The sequence below is a fragment of the Rasamsonia emersonii genome, assembly GCF_000968595.1.
Source record: "Rasamsonia emersonii CBS 393.64 chromosome Unknown ctg1118621760331, whole genome shotgun sequence".
Classification (NCBI taxonomy): Eukaryota; Fungi; Ascomycota; class Eurotiomycetes; order Eurotiales; family Trichocomaceae; genus Rasamsonia; species Rasamsonia emersonii.
Window position 1 is genome coordinate 42,339 of NW_013563072.1, and position 14,941 is coordinate 57,279.

General features: G+C 52.7%; 5 protein-coding genes across 5 annotated transcripts; 2 read left to right on the forward strand and 3 right to left on the reverse strand.

Moving 5' to 3' along the window:
• Positions 1-170: 170 nt before the first annotated feature.
• T310_5844 (Phosphodiesterase I) lies at positions 171-2,839 on the reverse strand (the record flags this gene model as incomplete). Its single annotated transcript, XM_013471302.1, has 4 exons — positions 171-529; positions 580-1,840; positions 1,899-2,561; positions 2,804-2,839. The coding sequence occupies 4 exons, from the start codon at positions 2,837-2,839 to the stop codon at positions 171-173; spliced, it is 2,319 nt and encodes a 772-aa protein (XP_013326756.1).
• A 637-nt stretch (positions 2,840-3,476) lies between these two features.
• Positions 3,477-3,946, forward strand: T310_5845 (uncharacterized protein; the record flags this gene model as incomplete). The annotated part of the gene is made up of 2 exons (XM_013471303.1): positions 3,477-3,707; positions 3,773-3,946. 2 exons carry the CDS (start codon positions 3,477-3,479, stop codon positions 3,944-3,946), a joined length of 405 nt encoding a protein of 134 aa, XP_013326757.1.
• A 610-nt stretch (positions 3,947-4,556) lies between these two features.
• Positions 4,557-5,150, forward strand: T310_5846 (uncharacterized protein; the record flags this gene model as incomplete). Its single annotated transcript, XM_013471304.1, has 1 exon — positions 4,557-5,150. The coding sequence occupies one exon, from the start codon at positions 4,557-4,559 to the stop codon at positions 5,148-5,150; it is 594 nt and encodes a 197-aa protein (XP_013326758.1).
• A 217-nt stretch (positions 5,151-5,367) lies between these two features.
• T310_5847 (uncharacterized protein) lies at positions 5,368-10,860 on the reverse strand (the record flags this gene model as incomplete). The annotated part of the gene is made up of 8 exons (XM_013471305.1): positions 5,368-5,415; positions 5,494-5,528; positions 5,584-5,608; positions 5,685-5,695; positions 5,928-6,354; positions 6,394-9,669; positions 10,167-10,595; positions 10,858-10,860. The coding sequence occupies 8 exons, from the start codon at positions 10,858-10,860 to the stop codon at positions 5,368-5,370; spliced, it is 4,254 nt and encodes a 1,417-aa protein (XP_013326759.1).
• Positions 10,861-11,498: 638 nt separating this feature from the next.
• On the reverse strand, positions 11,499-13,239 carry T310_5848 (HLH transcription factor (Hpa3); the record flags this gene model as incomplete). Its single annotated transcript, XM_013471306.1, has 3 exons — positions 11,499-11,848; positions 11,914-12,168; positions 12,225-13,239. 3 exons carry the CDS (start codon positions 13,237-13,239, stop codon positions 11,499-11,501), a joined length of 1,620 nt encoding a protein of 539 aa, XP_013326760.1.
• Between the last annotated feature and the right edge of the window lie 1,702 nt (positions 13,240-14,941).

Genomic DNA, 14,941 nt, shown 5'->3' on the forward strand with positions numbered 1-14,941 from the left:
GTATCATTATCATTAATTCGCTATTACATCCAAAAGCCACGCAGTATAAGTTTGAACGCAGACACACCACGAAGGAAACATTATTAGTACACCAACTGCTCCTCTACCTCAAAGAGCCTCCAGAATGAAATGAACGCCACCACGCCCGCTCTGGAATTCTCGACATATGATCACGATGGTGGTCGGTTGTCTTTCTTCGCTTGGATTAATTCACTGACCCACTCCTTGAATGACTCCCAAGTCTCCTTCGCCTGACTCCACCATGAAGTAGGCTTCGCGTCAGCGTCTTCCGGACTGTTGTCCGACGAGCCAGGAGACTGAGGCATCGTAGACGAGGGATCAGGTGTTATAGGACCCGGACGCTCTGGACCCACTCCACTCGTAGGAGGATCTGCTGGGCTGTCGAGAACAGGGGCGTCTTCGTTGTCGTGCAAGCCGACTGGCTGCAAAGGAAGACGGAGGGTCCCATTGCTCGGAAGCGGCTTCACCCCAATGGAGTCGCAGATAATATTGTAGACTTCGATATTCTCTGCCAATGGTCAGCACTGCAGCGCAACCTGTATGCCATCGGGAACTTACGGAAAACCTCCAACCGGCTGTTGGGCTGGTGAGGAAAAGCAGGCCCCCGCGCGATGAATATAGCTCGCATGAGCGGGTGTTCGTTATCGTATCCGTGGATGCCCCGCGGAGTGTAGACTCTACCCGTCTTGAGAGCCTCCTTGGCATCGAATTCAGGTCGTTCAACCACCGCCCAACCCGTCTTGGGAATCACCCACAACGGGGCTATGCGTTCGCTCTTCGAAAAATGGTAGCGCTCGGGCATCGTCTGCCGAGTATACACTTCGATGCCATCGGAGAAATTCTTGGCTCTTTCGGCAAGCTGACTCTGGAGGATCTGCAGATCCTCTGGCCGTTTCGGACGCAGCCCTCGCAGTGGCCATCCGTCAATATGCTCGACCAAGTCCAGGTCAACCAAGTCTTCCAGTTGAACCAGTCTCCTGGTAGACGTCGTGGCCATTCCGTGATCAGACACGACGACAATGTTGACGATATCGGTCAGATTCCGCGCCTGCAGTCCATCGAGGAGGCTAGCAAGCATATCATCCGCGCTGGCGATGGTGCTTCGTATTTCGGTACTGTTGGGGCCATACTTGTGACCGGCAGCGTCCACGTCCGGCACATAGGCAGCTATCAACTGCGGTCGTTTCTTCTCATCCTCGAAGTCGCTCTCCTCGCCAGGCAGGTCTAGAAATTGCAAGATCCGATCGACTTTCCGTGACAATGTTTCTGAGCCATTAAATTTATCGTAAAAGGACGGGTCAATACCACCAATGTGTGCTTCCGACCCAGGCCACATGTGTATCGCGGTGCGAACGCCCTGCTTCTCAGCTGTAACCCAGACCGGCTCAGCCTTCCACCACTTCGGCTGCGAGACAACATGCGGTTCGACAACAAACTCTTCTTGAAATGTAGGATCCCAGAAACTGTTACCGACAATCCCATGACTTTCCGGATAGAGGCCAGTGACAAGGGTGAAGTGATTCGGAAATGTGACACTAGGGAAGCTGGGAAGCATGTATCTTGGTGAGACGCCTTCCGCGATGAGCGAGTTAAGAGTCGGTGTAAGCCCCCGATTCAGGAAATCAGCGCGGAATCCGTCCAGCGAAATCAATATGGTCGTTGGCGCAAAGAGAGCCGTGCCGTTGGACAGGAGGGGTTTCTGGACGCGAGAGGACCGGAAATCGCCAGACGCTTTATATGCACCCAAAACGATGATGAGGAAGAGAACGACAATCGCGGAGAAAATCAGCGTATACCGAGTACAGATCGCCCATTTTGACTGGAAAATGTCAATAACAAGCTGCCACACAGAGGACGTAGTCTTGTTCCGGCGTCACCTTATATCCCCACCCATCCAATGCCAAACGGTCAAGCTCCAACGAAGACGCCCGCGTACTGCTCTGGGTGCTGTCATCTCCACGAAACCCCTCTTCCATCTCAAACATCAAATCCCCTTCCTGGTAGGGCTTGCCGCGACCCTTTTCCCGCTCCGACCTTCTTCGTTGTTTCCTCCGCTCCCTTTTGCCTATGCGGACAGTACCGCTGGTCGGGCTGAAGATTCGGCGAAGCCCGACAGCCGGACCTGTTCTGACAAGCAGCTTTTCCGTCTCCTCCTCTTCTTCCAGGACTGATCGATCATGTTCCGCAAGCTCCAGAGTCGACCGGGAGCGCCGCAAAAGCTCATCGTCTTCCGAGTCGGAGTCCTGCTCCGAAAGCGATCGCAGCGAAGCGACATCCTCGTCGTAGGCGGCTGGCGAGAGAAGGGAAGGACTCGACGGCTCTTGTCGCGACGACATGGCGGCGATTCTTTTCCGAGTCGCCGCAAAGGGCTGGCTCGAGGGGGGTTCTGATGCGGGAATCGGTACGGAGTATTCTGGGGAAGAGGAGATGCGCGTCATGGCGATCTTACGATACGTGACGCTAGTGTTATGGATCCGCCACCCCTGCCAAGCAGAACGCTGTATTTTACCGTAACTCCGCATACAAGATCCCCTCTCGATCTGTTTGATCGTAATTAATGCTCTCATTTTCTATCCATGTAAAATCGTACATATATTGCTCGTCAAAGAATTAATAAAGAGAGCATTTTTAGTAATTTTCTACACTACAAGACCTTGGGAGGACCCAGCTGCAGATTGTGACTGATGCAGTAGATTGATGTCAAATTAAGCAATATGGCTTCTGTTTACTTTCACAAAGCAGAAGTGGTAATGGTTTGTTGTGGCATCGTAGCAGTACTTACAATATACCAAGTCTCACCCATCCTCGTGCAGTGCATCTTTCTAAAACTGATAATATGCTGGTGTTTGTCTCTTGAACATTGATATCAATTTTGATTATCTGATTTAATAGTTACAGAAACAAGGTTCTGAACATCACTCCAGATTTGAGTGTGCAATCAGTCCAAATTAAAATAAGATTTAATCGCAGACCTCATTGGCCAGCAACAATAATTCGCAGGACTAGAGCAGCGTATTTTATTTGTACTTGCCAGTTTTGCTCGACCAGGAATCTCAGTCTTCTTTCTCATTAATTGTTTACAAAACCAAGCATATCGACACATCCTTTTGCCGAAAGACCCCTAAGTTCTAATATTGCCTTAGGATAATTGCTCATGAACACCTCTCCTTTTTTCATAACACCTGTTTCAAGACTCATCTCCTTAAATCTTAGCTGACTACTCGAAGCTACCACCGTCAAAATGTCCTCGCAACGGACACGATATTTGCAGCCACGGAACAGTACCGTCCACAAGATGCTGAGGAAATTATTCTGCAGTGGCTTGTCGATTACAATGAATTCCACAATGATGCGCTTCATTATCGCAGCCTTTTGTGAGCAACGCCTCAGCACCGCAAAGTCTGCATAACAGGACACAAAAGAACTATGCGAGGCCCAATTCCACAGAGGTGACGATGAAGCGACAGCTCCATGTCGACCGGTACGGATCCGCTCTTTCCGAGTGCGGAACCACAGTCAAGGAACTTCGTCTGCCCGCATTCAACAACGTACCCGGCAATCGTCATCGAATCCAACTGATCCGTTTCAAAAACGCCATCTCAATTAGATGGCTCACTTCAATGATTTCTGGCTTGAAGCGCACCTGGTTTCAGCAACTGGCCAAGGCAAGCCTCGTCGAGAGTCGGGTACATGTAGCTAACATTCTTTCCAGTTTGTTGTCTCTATTTTTGATTCTTAACAATTTCGATAGAGCATGATCCTGACTACGAGGTACACGCGGTCGGATACTGCATACAGCGCATACAGCCTGAGGAGCAATCCTCAAGCAGTTGCTCTTCCCAAGAACAGGCGCAGGCAGGAAGATCACCACATGCTGATTTCGCCTACTGCTCGTCACGGCAATGTGACATACCGGATCCAGTAAACGAGAACGTTGTCGCAGGCTTGGCACTTGCTGTCAAATCTTTCCTCTTCCGTCGTCGGAGTGGCTGGTATCGCCCAATGCGGAAATACGAAAGGAGCATCCAGATCACGTGACACTGCTTCCACAGGTCGAAGCAGGTAGATGCTACTATGTGTGAGATCCCCATGACGTTACCGGTTAAAGGATCTCTGTCCGTGTCCAGATTAGTCAGTTGCCAGCAGATTTGTGAAAAAAAATTTTTCACCCAAGCGGTTGACAACTTCCGCATTCGGCATCCCCGAGCAGTCCCAGCTCGCTGGCAACGTCCAACCATGGATGACGACTGGGGAAAATTCGGGGAAGATTACCTGTCATAGGGCTTACCAGAGAATAGAACTCGTTTTTGGACAGTTGAAGGTTCCATGGGAGGTCTGGTCTATAAAATGGGGACATCCGACTGCCCTACGCCTCCGTCCTTTCATCCTCAATCACTTCTATCAAGTTGAATTCATTCACTGAAATCTCTTGAGGAAGACTTTGTCCCCTTCCAAGGGCAAGCCATTCGTTTCGCCTAGCTTTATTGCTATCTATCAGCTTCTGAAACAAAACTTAAACACAACACAACGACAAAATGCACTTCTCTGCTCCCATCGTTGCTCTTCTCGCCCTCGCGGCTGGCCCGGCCTACGCCGGCAACGTTAAGGAATACGGCCATACCACCTCGACTGTTCCCCACTCGACCACTTCTCACACGACCTCGACCGTGCCTCACCCGACTTCGCCCTCGACGACAAAGCCTCCGGTGACTAACCCGACTGCTCCTCCGCTGTCGACGGGCGTGCACGGCAAGAATGCTACCACGACCATCTACATCAACGGCACTTGCACTCATTGCTCCAAGACCACTCCCGGCAGCGTCATTGTTCCAACCGGCGGTGCTGGCGGCCACGGCGGTTCTAGCGGTTCCGGCTCTGGCTCTGGCTCTGGATCTGGTGCTGGCGCTGGTGCTGGGTCTGGCTCCTCTGGCTCCGGCTCTGGTTCTGGCTCCGGCTCTGGTTCTGGCTCCGGTTCTGGCTCCGGTGCAGGTATCACTCCTCCTGCCCCCAAGGTCTCCTCCACCTTCGTGCCATCCAACCCCGGCTCCAAGCTTGCTTCTCCAGGCGCTACATACGTCTCTGCCGCCGTACTCAGCGGTATTGTCGGTGCTTTCATGCTCATGGCATAGACGACGACGAACCGAAAAAAAAAGGATTGTCGTTGTTTCTTCTGTCTGGTAATGTGATGGATGGGTTTGTCTTTTTTGAGGAAGGTTTTTTTGGCCTTAAAAGAAAAAAAAAAAGAAAAAGAACAAACAAGAAAAAAAAAGGTTTTAATCTATTATGTTAGCTGTTATAGTAATATATAATATATAATATTTGATACAAACTCAGTTCATTCTTTGTTTATAGCATAGCATAGCATTTGTAGTAGGTAACTACCTGCCTGCCTACCTAAACATGCATGTAGTTATTTATACTGATATTCTTTATTTAAGGAGGACTAGGACTGCTGCAACATACATAACATACCAAAACAATGAACACAGACCACAGAAAATGGGAATCTGGAACCCCATCAATGATACAGATTGTATGTCTCAAGTACAGTGCAGTACATACATATAACAGGAAATAAGCACATGTACTGTACATACATACAACTGTGCTATGGGAATGGGAATGGGAATGAATGTCTTTCTCTGGACACCTGTATAACTAACCTCTTTCTTGTCTTGAACGTACAGTAGAAAGGAAAATTGGAATTCAATGTGTATGTAATTTGGATGAATGGATAGAAAACGAACGGTTTATGCTAGACAGCAACAAAAACAACAATATCAATACCAAACTGACTGACTGTATCGATCAGATCAGATCTGATCTGATCTGATCGACCGCCCCGCTCCGCTACGCTACGCTGCCTGCCTACGCAGAAACAACATTCACCCAATTCCTCCACTCACACGCACATCCTCCTGTTCCACCATCAATCCCCCCTTCCTCCTCTTCCTCTTCCTGAGAGGAATTATTATTGCTGCTGCCCAAATCATCAAAAATCCCCGGCGCGGGATTGACGAGCTCGCCCCCGAACCCCCTGTTCTCCAGCTGCAGCTTCTTCTCGCTCGGGATGATGTGCTCGTTGCCGTCCATTCCGTAGCAGTAGACCATCTTCTTGGATGCGTCGCCGCCGTGGCGGTCCAGTTTGATGGTCGTTGGGTAGGGGAAGGAGCCGGGGCGGAGGAAGTCGTTTGCTGAGGAGTTCGTGGCGTTCCCGGTCGCTGTCGCTGTTGGGAGTAATGCGGATGATGTCGGGGTAGCGCTCCCAGCGTTGTTATTGTTGCCATTGCTAAGCAACGTCATCCCAGACACATTGGACGGCTGCGTCCAGATCTGCACCAGAAAGCGCGTCTGCGCCCACGTGCATCGTACCTGCGCCTCGTCCTTCGGCGAGCCGCCGTTTTGGTCCGCAGTGACGTCGTCCGTTCCGCTGTCGTTCAGCGGAGCAGTCGACTTGAGGAAGATGGATCGGTCGAAGTACGTATAGAACCCGTAGTGCTCTGTTGGCAGGCCGCGGTTGTACAGACGCACGGGCTGCGAGACAGGCAGCGGGTAGAGGGTCGCAGCAGCAGCCGTCCCGTCAGATGCGAGGCTCGGTTCGGGGATAATCGACGTCACGTTCGGAAAGTCGGTTTCATTATTATTATTATTACTGTCGCGTTTGACAAGCCGATACGAAGGGACTTCTTCAGGAGATAGAACCGTGATAAAGAACGGGGTTTCTTCCCCCGCGAATGGCACGGCATTCTTGTCGGTTGTGTTCCCCAGGAACGTCTGATCGGCGAGACTGGGAGGCGAAGGCGAAGGGTCGAAAAGAGAGTCCGTAAACGGATCCCTTGGCTGCAGGACCCGGCGGTTGATGAATTCTCCTGCTGAGCGTTTGCTCGACGCAATGGTCGTGCTGTTGGGATATGTGCCGTTCCGGAATCGGATCTGAATCCTGAAGTTCGGCTGGTTCGCAGCGTAGGGCGAGTTTGCCGACTGTTGCTCCTTTGGCAGCGCGCAGCTCCATAAAGTCGATGGCTGGATGCAGCCATTGTTTTCAACCTGAGCTTCTGGTCCGGCGATGGTCAGGATCCCCGTTGGCATCGGCGGATATCCCGTCAGATTCAACCACTGAGACTGCACCGGCGTCGCATCGCCCTTTCTTGTAAGGGTTGTTGCCAGGGCTATCGCGATCACAATGATGGCAAGGCAGAGGATACTGATAGCCGCATACCATCGCCTTCTTATTCGCCCCTCGCGGCCTGGTCGCCCAAAGCATCCCTTATTGCTAAAAGGTCCCCGACCACGCCAGAGACCGCCGATCTTCCTGCCAATAGCATCCTCCTTTTCCCTCCTTCGTCGCCGATTCTCGATCTCGTCTCGTGCCGTGACGGGATGTGTTATGTCGGCTCTCATGATCGGCACTGGAGCCGGACGTGGAGGAAGGTCAAGGGAATGATGGATGAAGATGCGTGCCCGGGATGGCTCTTGGGAACGCTGCATCTCTGACATGGGAATGGATCCCCTGCTCGCCATGGCTTGCTGCATCGCCGGAGATTCGGGCCCGGGCGAGAGTGGCTGTGGCTGCGCTGCATAATCTGGAGGTAAGATCGCTCTATACCGGGGCACTGGTCTGTCCGGCTGAGCCGAGTATGGAGGGGGTGCAGGCGTAGAAACACGGCGCTCTTGCTGTGCAGGCATCGTAGCAGGCGGGTTTGACTCTTCCACGGCCTGATTTGAATTCTCAGCCTCATTCGCGTGTGCAGTAGTACTTTCTGGAGCAGTCGCAGCCGGCCTAGAAGACTCCTCTCCGGCACTAGACGCCGCAGGTTGTTCAACGACGCTTCGTGCTTCCGGCTGTCTCTCAGCTGTAGTAGATTCCGTGTTTTCAGCGTCTGGAACAGACCTCTCTGCCTCCTGGAAGAACGGATTGTTGGGATTGGAGTTGCCCGTATCAGATCCAGGGTCAGGATCCGTTGTCAAAGCCAACCCTTTCTCGCCATGCCCGTTCTCGTTCTCTGCCAGCCCCTTCTCGTTACTCTCAGCTGCAGTTCCCTCCAGGTTAGTAGAGCGAGCTATGCGACTTTCGGGGGTCATTGAGCAAACATGGTTAATGCATTCGAAATACGGTTCCTTGCTGAATAAATCATGTGCACAGGCCTGATAGTATTCAGCGGCTGCACCGTGAAGCTCATAATTCGGAACGACCACATTAGGCGTTTCGAAGACATTCCAATACGTGCTATTCTGAGTTCCCGGATCAACGACAGCACGTTGTCCAAGGTCTGGCCATGGCGCGACCTCATTCTGCCTGTTGACGGTGCTTTCCGGCGTATCTGGCAAGAAATGAGATATCTCTTTCTCTTCCCACCACTCATCGCACGATTCCTTGGATGCGGGAGATGTTGTAGAGAGCGGAGGAACTGCTGGCCGTTCGGTGCTGATAGGGGTCTTTCGGCTGGCAACTGTGCTAGAACGCTTCAACAAGGGCGACAGGAGATACGTCCACCATCCTTGCGATTGATGCCGGTTCGTTTCCGTGTTGACGCTCAGACGCGGGATAATTCGTCTCTTGCTCTCGTTTGAAAATGATCGTCCTCGCGCAGCTGACTTTGGGGTTTCGTCTTCTTCAAAGACGGTGCTGGTCGAGAACGAGCGTTGTTGTCGCGTTGGTGGAGTCTCTTGTTTAGAGAAAACCTGCTCCGCGCCGTCGCTTTTCGCAAATGAATGAAATGCTGGGATGGCAGGGACAGGTGGAATGTCTTGGTCCGGATCCTTGGAGCCTACATGAGGCGTTGGTTGAGAATATACGCTGGACGCTGCACGCGATGGACGACGTTCAAGTTCTGGGCTATCAAAGGCCCACGGTCCATCCTCTCTCGCCGGTGTTATTACTATGGAAGGCGTAACTGGCGTGGGCTGAGTGTGTGCACTGCCAAGTTCTCGCGAAGTGGCGCTGTCCATCATCTCTTTCCGCTGCGAGGTCTCATCATATGGCACTGTGAGACCGATGACGATGGGTCTATCGGAAGGGGATAGCTCATACTTCTCAGAAGGTGTATGCTGCAATGGCGGAGGCGCAGAGGCGGCATGTTCCACAGAGTTTTGTGGTTTCGACTGGTCGACAGGCTCATCGATCAATTCTTGGTATCCGTGGCCTGCCTTCTTCCGCAGCGCTCGTTTGATCTTCTCCGCAGATCTCTCCTTCTCACGAGCTTTAGCCAACAACTTTAAATCGTTGAGATCCACGAAAGCAGGCGCGGCTGCGTCATTTTTCTTCCTGTACTCATTGCGAGAGAAATTCGTCACCACATGGAGATTCGTAGGACGCTCTCTTCTCTTCATGATGCCACTGCGTCTTGACTTCGCCCTTCCCGGCTTGCCACCGATCGATCTGCGTGCCTCCTGTCTGGCTTGTGAGAGATCCGCATATAATGCTCGCTCGAATTCATCCTGGGAATTGGATTGGACAGACGCCATGTGCTTGGCCGGGGCACCAACTCGGGGTGCTTGACTGGCAGAGGTATTTGCGTTTTCCAAGCTGCTTTCCTCAGACGAGCACGTTGGACTCTCGACTTCTTCAGTTATCGGCGAAGAGAAAGGAAATTTGGGAGCCTCTGGAGGGCGAAGGCTGGCAATCTGAGTGTTTATGGTCAGGTTCATCTATGTGAAAAGTCCAGACGGTCTATTTGACAAGGTCTGTTAGCTCCAGTAGAATGTGTTCGTAAGTAGATAATGTTACCATATGCAGGCTCTGAGCGCTGAAATCGAGATGTATTAGTCGCTAGCGATGTAAGTAATTCGGCTAGGCGGACAAGTATATTGTTGCAAAAAAGACGAAAATAATTTGAGGTAGCAGGAAAGAAGACAAGTCGATTGTTCTAGTCTTGAGAAGTAAACAATGAGATCGGTAGTGACTGACTGACTGACCAAACAATGGCAACCTGGCCGTGAATGGACGAAATCCAAAGAGAGTGAACAATAGAACAAAGACAGACAAAGCAATAAGGAAATCCTTATTGACAAAACCAACACGAGAGATGACTTCACTGCATCGACGAAAAAGCCATCAAGATGAAAAGGAACAGAACAGAAGAAGAAAAAGAATCGAGAGAAGGCGTGCAGAATGCAGACACGGTCCTGCAGCGTCCATTGCATACGAATCCTTGCTGGATCCACCAAATCCCTAGCCAGCCAAAAATAAAAACATTTTTAGATCTGGGATGAGACATCATGTTTGAATCTGTTTGGCATCGTGCTTCAAGAAGACCATCATCGAAGTCTCCGATTGGAGCTTGGTCGAGCTCTACAGCCAAGCTTCCAGGCCGCAGGTGAACCTGGGCCGTCTTCGACTGGTGCAGACCATCGTGGACCGCGACCTCCTCTAGGGAAGTTTCATCGCGTCCGTGTTGACGAGGGACAGCGTCAGGGCATTGGCTGGCAAAAACACGTTTGGTAGCGTGTAGGCGCCAGTCTCCAGCCTGGGATGGTTGTTTGGATGAAAGAGCTGCTTGATAGAGATGAGGGCGGATGGTGGGCAGTTCGCCTCTGCCAATCAGCACGCGCCGCCCGCCGCCAGGGACGCGACACTATAGACAGATTACGGCTCGTCAGCGCTTAACTGCCGGACGCTGGTGGCTGTCATTTATTATAGATACAGTGAATGACGCTCAAGTGTCGAGATCCTTCAGATCATCAGTCGAACCATGGGAAAAAAAATACTGTACGCGGAAAGATGGCAGTCTCAGACTCCCAAGATAAGGACGGGCAAGGGCTGTGCTGGGCAAAATCCTGCCAGAATCTACAACTCTATGATAGCTTCTTCAGCACTGAAGAGTCCGTCAAATTAACCATCGTGACTCAAGTACCTAGGTAGGTAGTTTTCGGACGGATAAACGCAACACCGCCAAAACAAGCCGGGTTCCAAACCACGAAACACTAGACCAGCCAATGACACGTACATGATAGATGACTTGTAAGCACAAACCGTGAGGATATCGAATCGCAAATGACACGCCAAGCCCATGTGGTTTTTCTTTTTGTACAGCCAGTAACAAGCTCTCAACTCCTTAATCAACAGGGGGGAACCAGAAAGCCCCTAACCTAGCCCGAAAGCAAAACAAACAAGTATAAATATGTGAAGGCTCCTTGATTCCACTTGGGAATCGAGCCCATATCCGCCTGATGCAGCATGGTGATGTTCTGGGCGAAACAGCACTTGTAACGCCTTTTGAACACGACAATATCTGCAACGGGAGGCCAAGTGTTGGATAGCAACACATGCCTGGACAAGCCAGTCCCAACATCAGGATATGCAAGCAACAAAAAGGCACTGTTCAATGCCAAAAAGAATGAAAAACAGTATACAAAGCCTCCTCGATGAAAAAAAGAACGACCACCAACACAAGAGGATCGACCCCCGTTAATGGTTGAGAATAAAAAACTGTACGGAAACCCGTGACTAATCGCTAAGGATATGGTTTTCGACGGAGCTACCGCCGTTCTTCGGTATACTGCACCCCTTGCATGGGGGCCACTGAGCCATTGACGAGAGGCGGCAATGTGCGAGCCTGGTCCTGGGGCATGGTTGATTGTGCCGCATAACTGGGGTATACGGGGGCTTGGGACTGCCCGTTGGCCTGCGCCGGTTGTCCCGCCATTGAGTGAGCATCGAAGATGGGTTGTGGTCGAGCCTGCCCGTTCGCCTGTTGTTGTTGTTGTTGTTGTTGCTGCTGCTGCTGACTGAGCTGAGCCCGGAGTTCCTCCACCTCAGTGCGCAAGACAGAATTGTCTCGGCGGAGTTGGTTGAGCGTCTTCTCCAGTTGGCCGATGTAGTCGATTGCTAGGACAGCAGCGTTAGAATGGATTTACAGAATTGATTTACCGCGGACTGAACCAAAGACATACCTCTCGTTAGCGTTTCCCATTTACTGGACTTGTTATTCTGACTCTGGGGAAGCCGCATCCGCAACATTTCGAAGCAGTCCTTCATTTCACTGCGACGCTTTCGCTCCGCCAGTTTATGCGTGATCCGCAGCTCTGGAGTCCTGCTGTAGGGAGTAGAACTGGTGGTATGGGACTGGGACGACGACTCCGATTCTCCCATCAAACCGCGCACTTGTTTGTGTTGTAGGGAATGGTGGTGTACACTCTGGGGCAGTTCTGTGGCAATCGGTCAGTCGAGTTCGAGATACGAAAGCAGGCGAAAGTGAAAGTACCATGCTGTCCCCGAGGGAGACGCGAATCCGTTGAGAAGACGCTGCTATTGATGGATTCCGCAACGCTCCCCTTACGGGAAAACGGACCCGACGACTGATTGTTCTTCTCGTTCGAGGCCGAAGCTGCATTGGATCGAGCGACATCAGGGTCAGGGAAGGCGTATGCCAGACCTGCCGTTGGGGCCTCCGCATTGTAAATCTCCGAACGAGGATTCGACGAGATGGCAGGGGCCGTGCGACCGGCGGCAAAGGGGCGATGCTCGCCCGACCGGTGGCCGAGCGGAGAAAGCGGCTGGCCAGAATAGCGAGGCCCTCTGTACGTGTTTGATTGATTGTAATCTGATGAGATTCCGCGTTCCCTCTGCAGTCCGGAAACAATCGAGGACTGTGATGCGTTGGCGCTATGATAAGGGGAAGTAGGATTGATGGCCAAGGAGCTTATGCCTTGGTTCATGCGGCTGTCTACGCTGCTGCGGCGAGACTCGGGCGGTTCAACGATGCTGCCTCGCTGGGAGGCAGCTTCGAAGTTCTGGTTTATCGAGGGAAGGGTCGAGGGGGGCTGCGTGGTCGCAAAACCAGGAGACGGTTGAGCGCCAGCTGAAGAAGGGGTATTGGATTGGTCGTTGGTGAAGGGCGACCGGTCAGATAAGGATACACCAGACTGGCGGTTCGGGGAGGCTTGCGAGGACGTAATGAATGACAAAGAATTGTAGTTGCCCGTTCCATTAGTTGTGTTCGAGTACGTCGACGATCCTGTCGGGTCAGTATAGGCGAAGACAGATGGCCGTACGGGAGACACACTTGTACTCTGAGGGATCGACCAATTGCCCGAGTCCCGCTCGAGCGTGTTCAGAGATGAACTCGCAGGCGACTTCTCCGACGGAGGAATGCTCACACCGCCCATGCTGGCGGTGAGGGTCGAAATCGAAGGTAGAGTCTGGGCCGTTGTGCCCGAAGTGGTCTGAGGACCGGGCTTGGAGTCCTCCCAAGGACGATGGGCGACCGAAGATTCCATCTTGGGGACAGGAGACGACTGGCGCGCTGCGAATTGTTCAAAGCTAGTAGTCACTCTTCCAACAATGATCCCCTCTGTCACAGCTTAGTTCATGTTCTCGAGACCCGTAATCCTCCCCAGACCCCAAGGACTTGGAAGGAAATTGCGGCGGTTTTCGACGGCTGAGAATCCGACGATTGGGAGGCCGTAGGTATGCAGTAGCACAATAGAGCCGAGCGTCTATCCCAACCGTGATTCCCGTTGTCTCAGTCCCGTTCTCCTCCCTGGAGAAGCACCAGCAACTCAATATAAGCGGAAAGAATCGATCCGGCGTAAGGTCTGTTCGGCGAACCAGCGAACTCGTCCCAACGATCGATCGTAGCGCCAAGTCGGCACGAAGTTTTTCTTGCAAAACAAATTACTGGTTTGGGGAAGATGCCTGTTCGAGCGGAGCCCTCAGACGGCGGCGGAAGCCATGAACCTCAGCGAGGCTAGGGGGTGGACGACGTGGGCAGGGAGGACGGGACGGGTCAAACAAGGAGGCAGACGCGAAGGGACCAAGAACTTGGACTGGTTGTTAGCAGGCGTGACTCTCGAGAAGCGCCAGAATCGACTGATAGCTCCTGTCATCAGCTGGGAGAGCGGTCGCACCGCAGGAGTTCGCAGCGTACCTTTTTCTTCACACGCTGCATGCAACGACCCAGCTGAGAGCGATGGCGGTGGCCGACCGGCAATTGGGGCTTTGGTCCGGTAAGAGAGAGAGAGAGGGCGAGAACTCTGTTCAGGGCGAGTTCATCTGGGTAAATAGCGGGCCAGAGAAGCGAAACGTGGATGCGCTGGCAGATCGCGCAGGGAGGCTGGCGGGTAGGACTGAAGGGAGAGCAAAGTGAGGATCGGGGCGGAGGCGGAGGGCCAGCAGCCAGCGCGAGCTACGACAGCCAAAGACCCCGGGCCGCGAGATCTGGGCGGAGGTCTCAAGAGAGTGGAGCGAGATGACTAGTGACGAGCATCCAGGACGAGAGAGAGCGGACGAAGAGAGATAGTCAATAGTCCGTCAATAATAGAGGGAGGCGGCAAGCGAGACAGCACGGAGATGGAGGGTGCCCGGCAGGCAGTCTGCAACCCCCACAAAGCGACCGCCAGGCCTCCCTGTTGCCAATATTGCCAAGCTTTAATTCCAGATCTCGCTCTTTTCTGCCCTACAGGGTACGCAGTCTACGGAATACGTAGTCTGGAGCAGCTCAGAAGCTACGTGACAGGCCTCTCTTCGCCAGTGCAACTACGTCCATGATCACCTAACGATCGCTGACCGTTCTCATCCCTGCCTGACCGATTCTCCCCGCCAAGCAGGCCTATGTACGGAAGCAGCCGACAGGTGGGATCGTGACAGCCAGCCAGCAGCCAAGCGACGATGGAATGGCCAAGCAACGGAGTGATGTGCACTACTGCGCGCAAATCCTCCCCGGTTGGCAGAAAACCACGAGGTTCGTTCTGGGGGGGAGGATTGCGGGTCCCGGGAGAGGCGTGAGGCCGGGTCCACTGCAATTGCACATTCCACAGGACGCGCCCAGTGGTGGTGACTGGAGAGGAAGGGATTTTGGCCCCAGAACACAGGATGCAGGCAGGCAGGTGGCCGCAGACGCAGACCCGCGGGCCGTTGATGGTGATGATGCACTGTGCACCAGGCCGTAGCCACACCTATCACATCGCTGGGAGCTGCCCT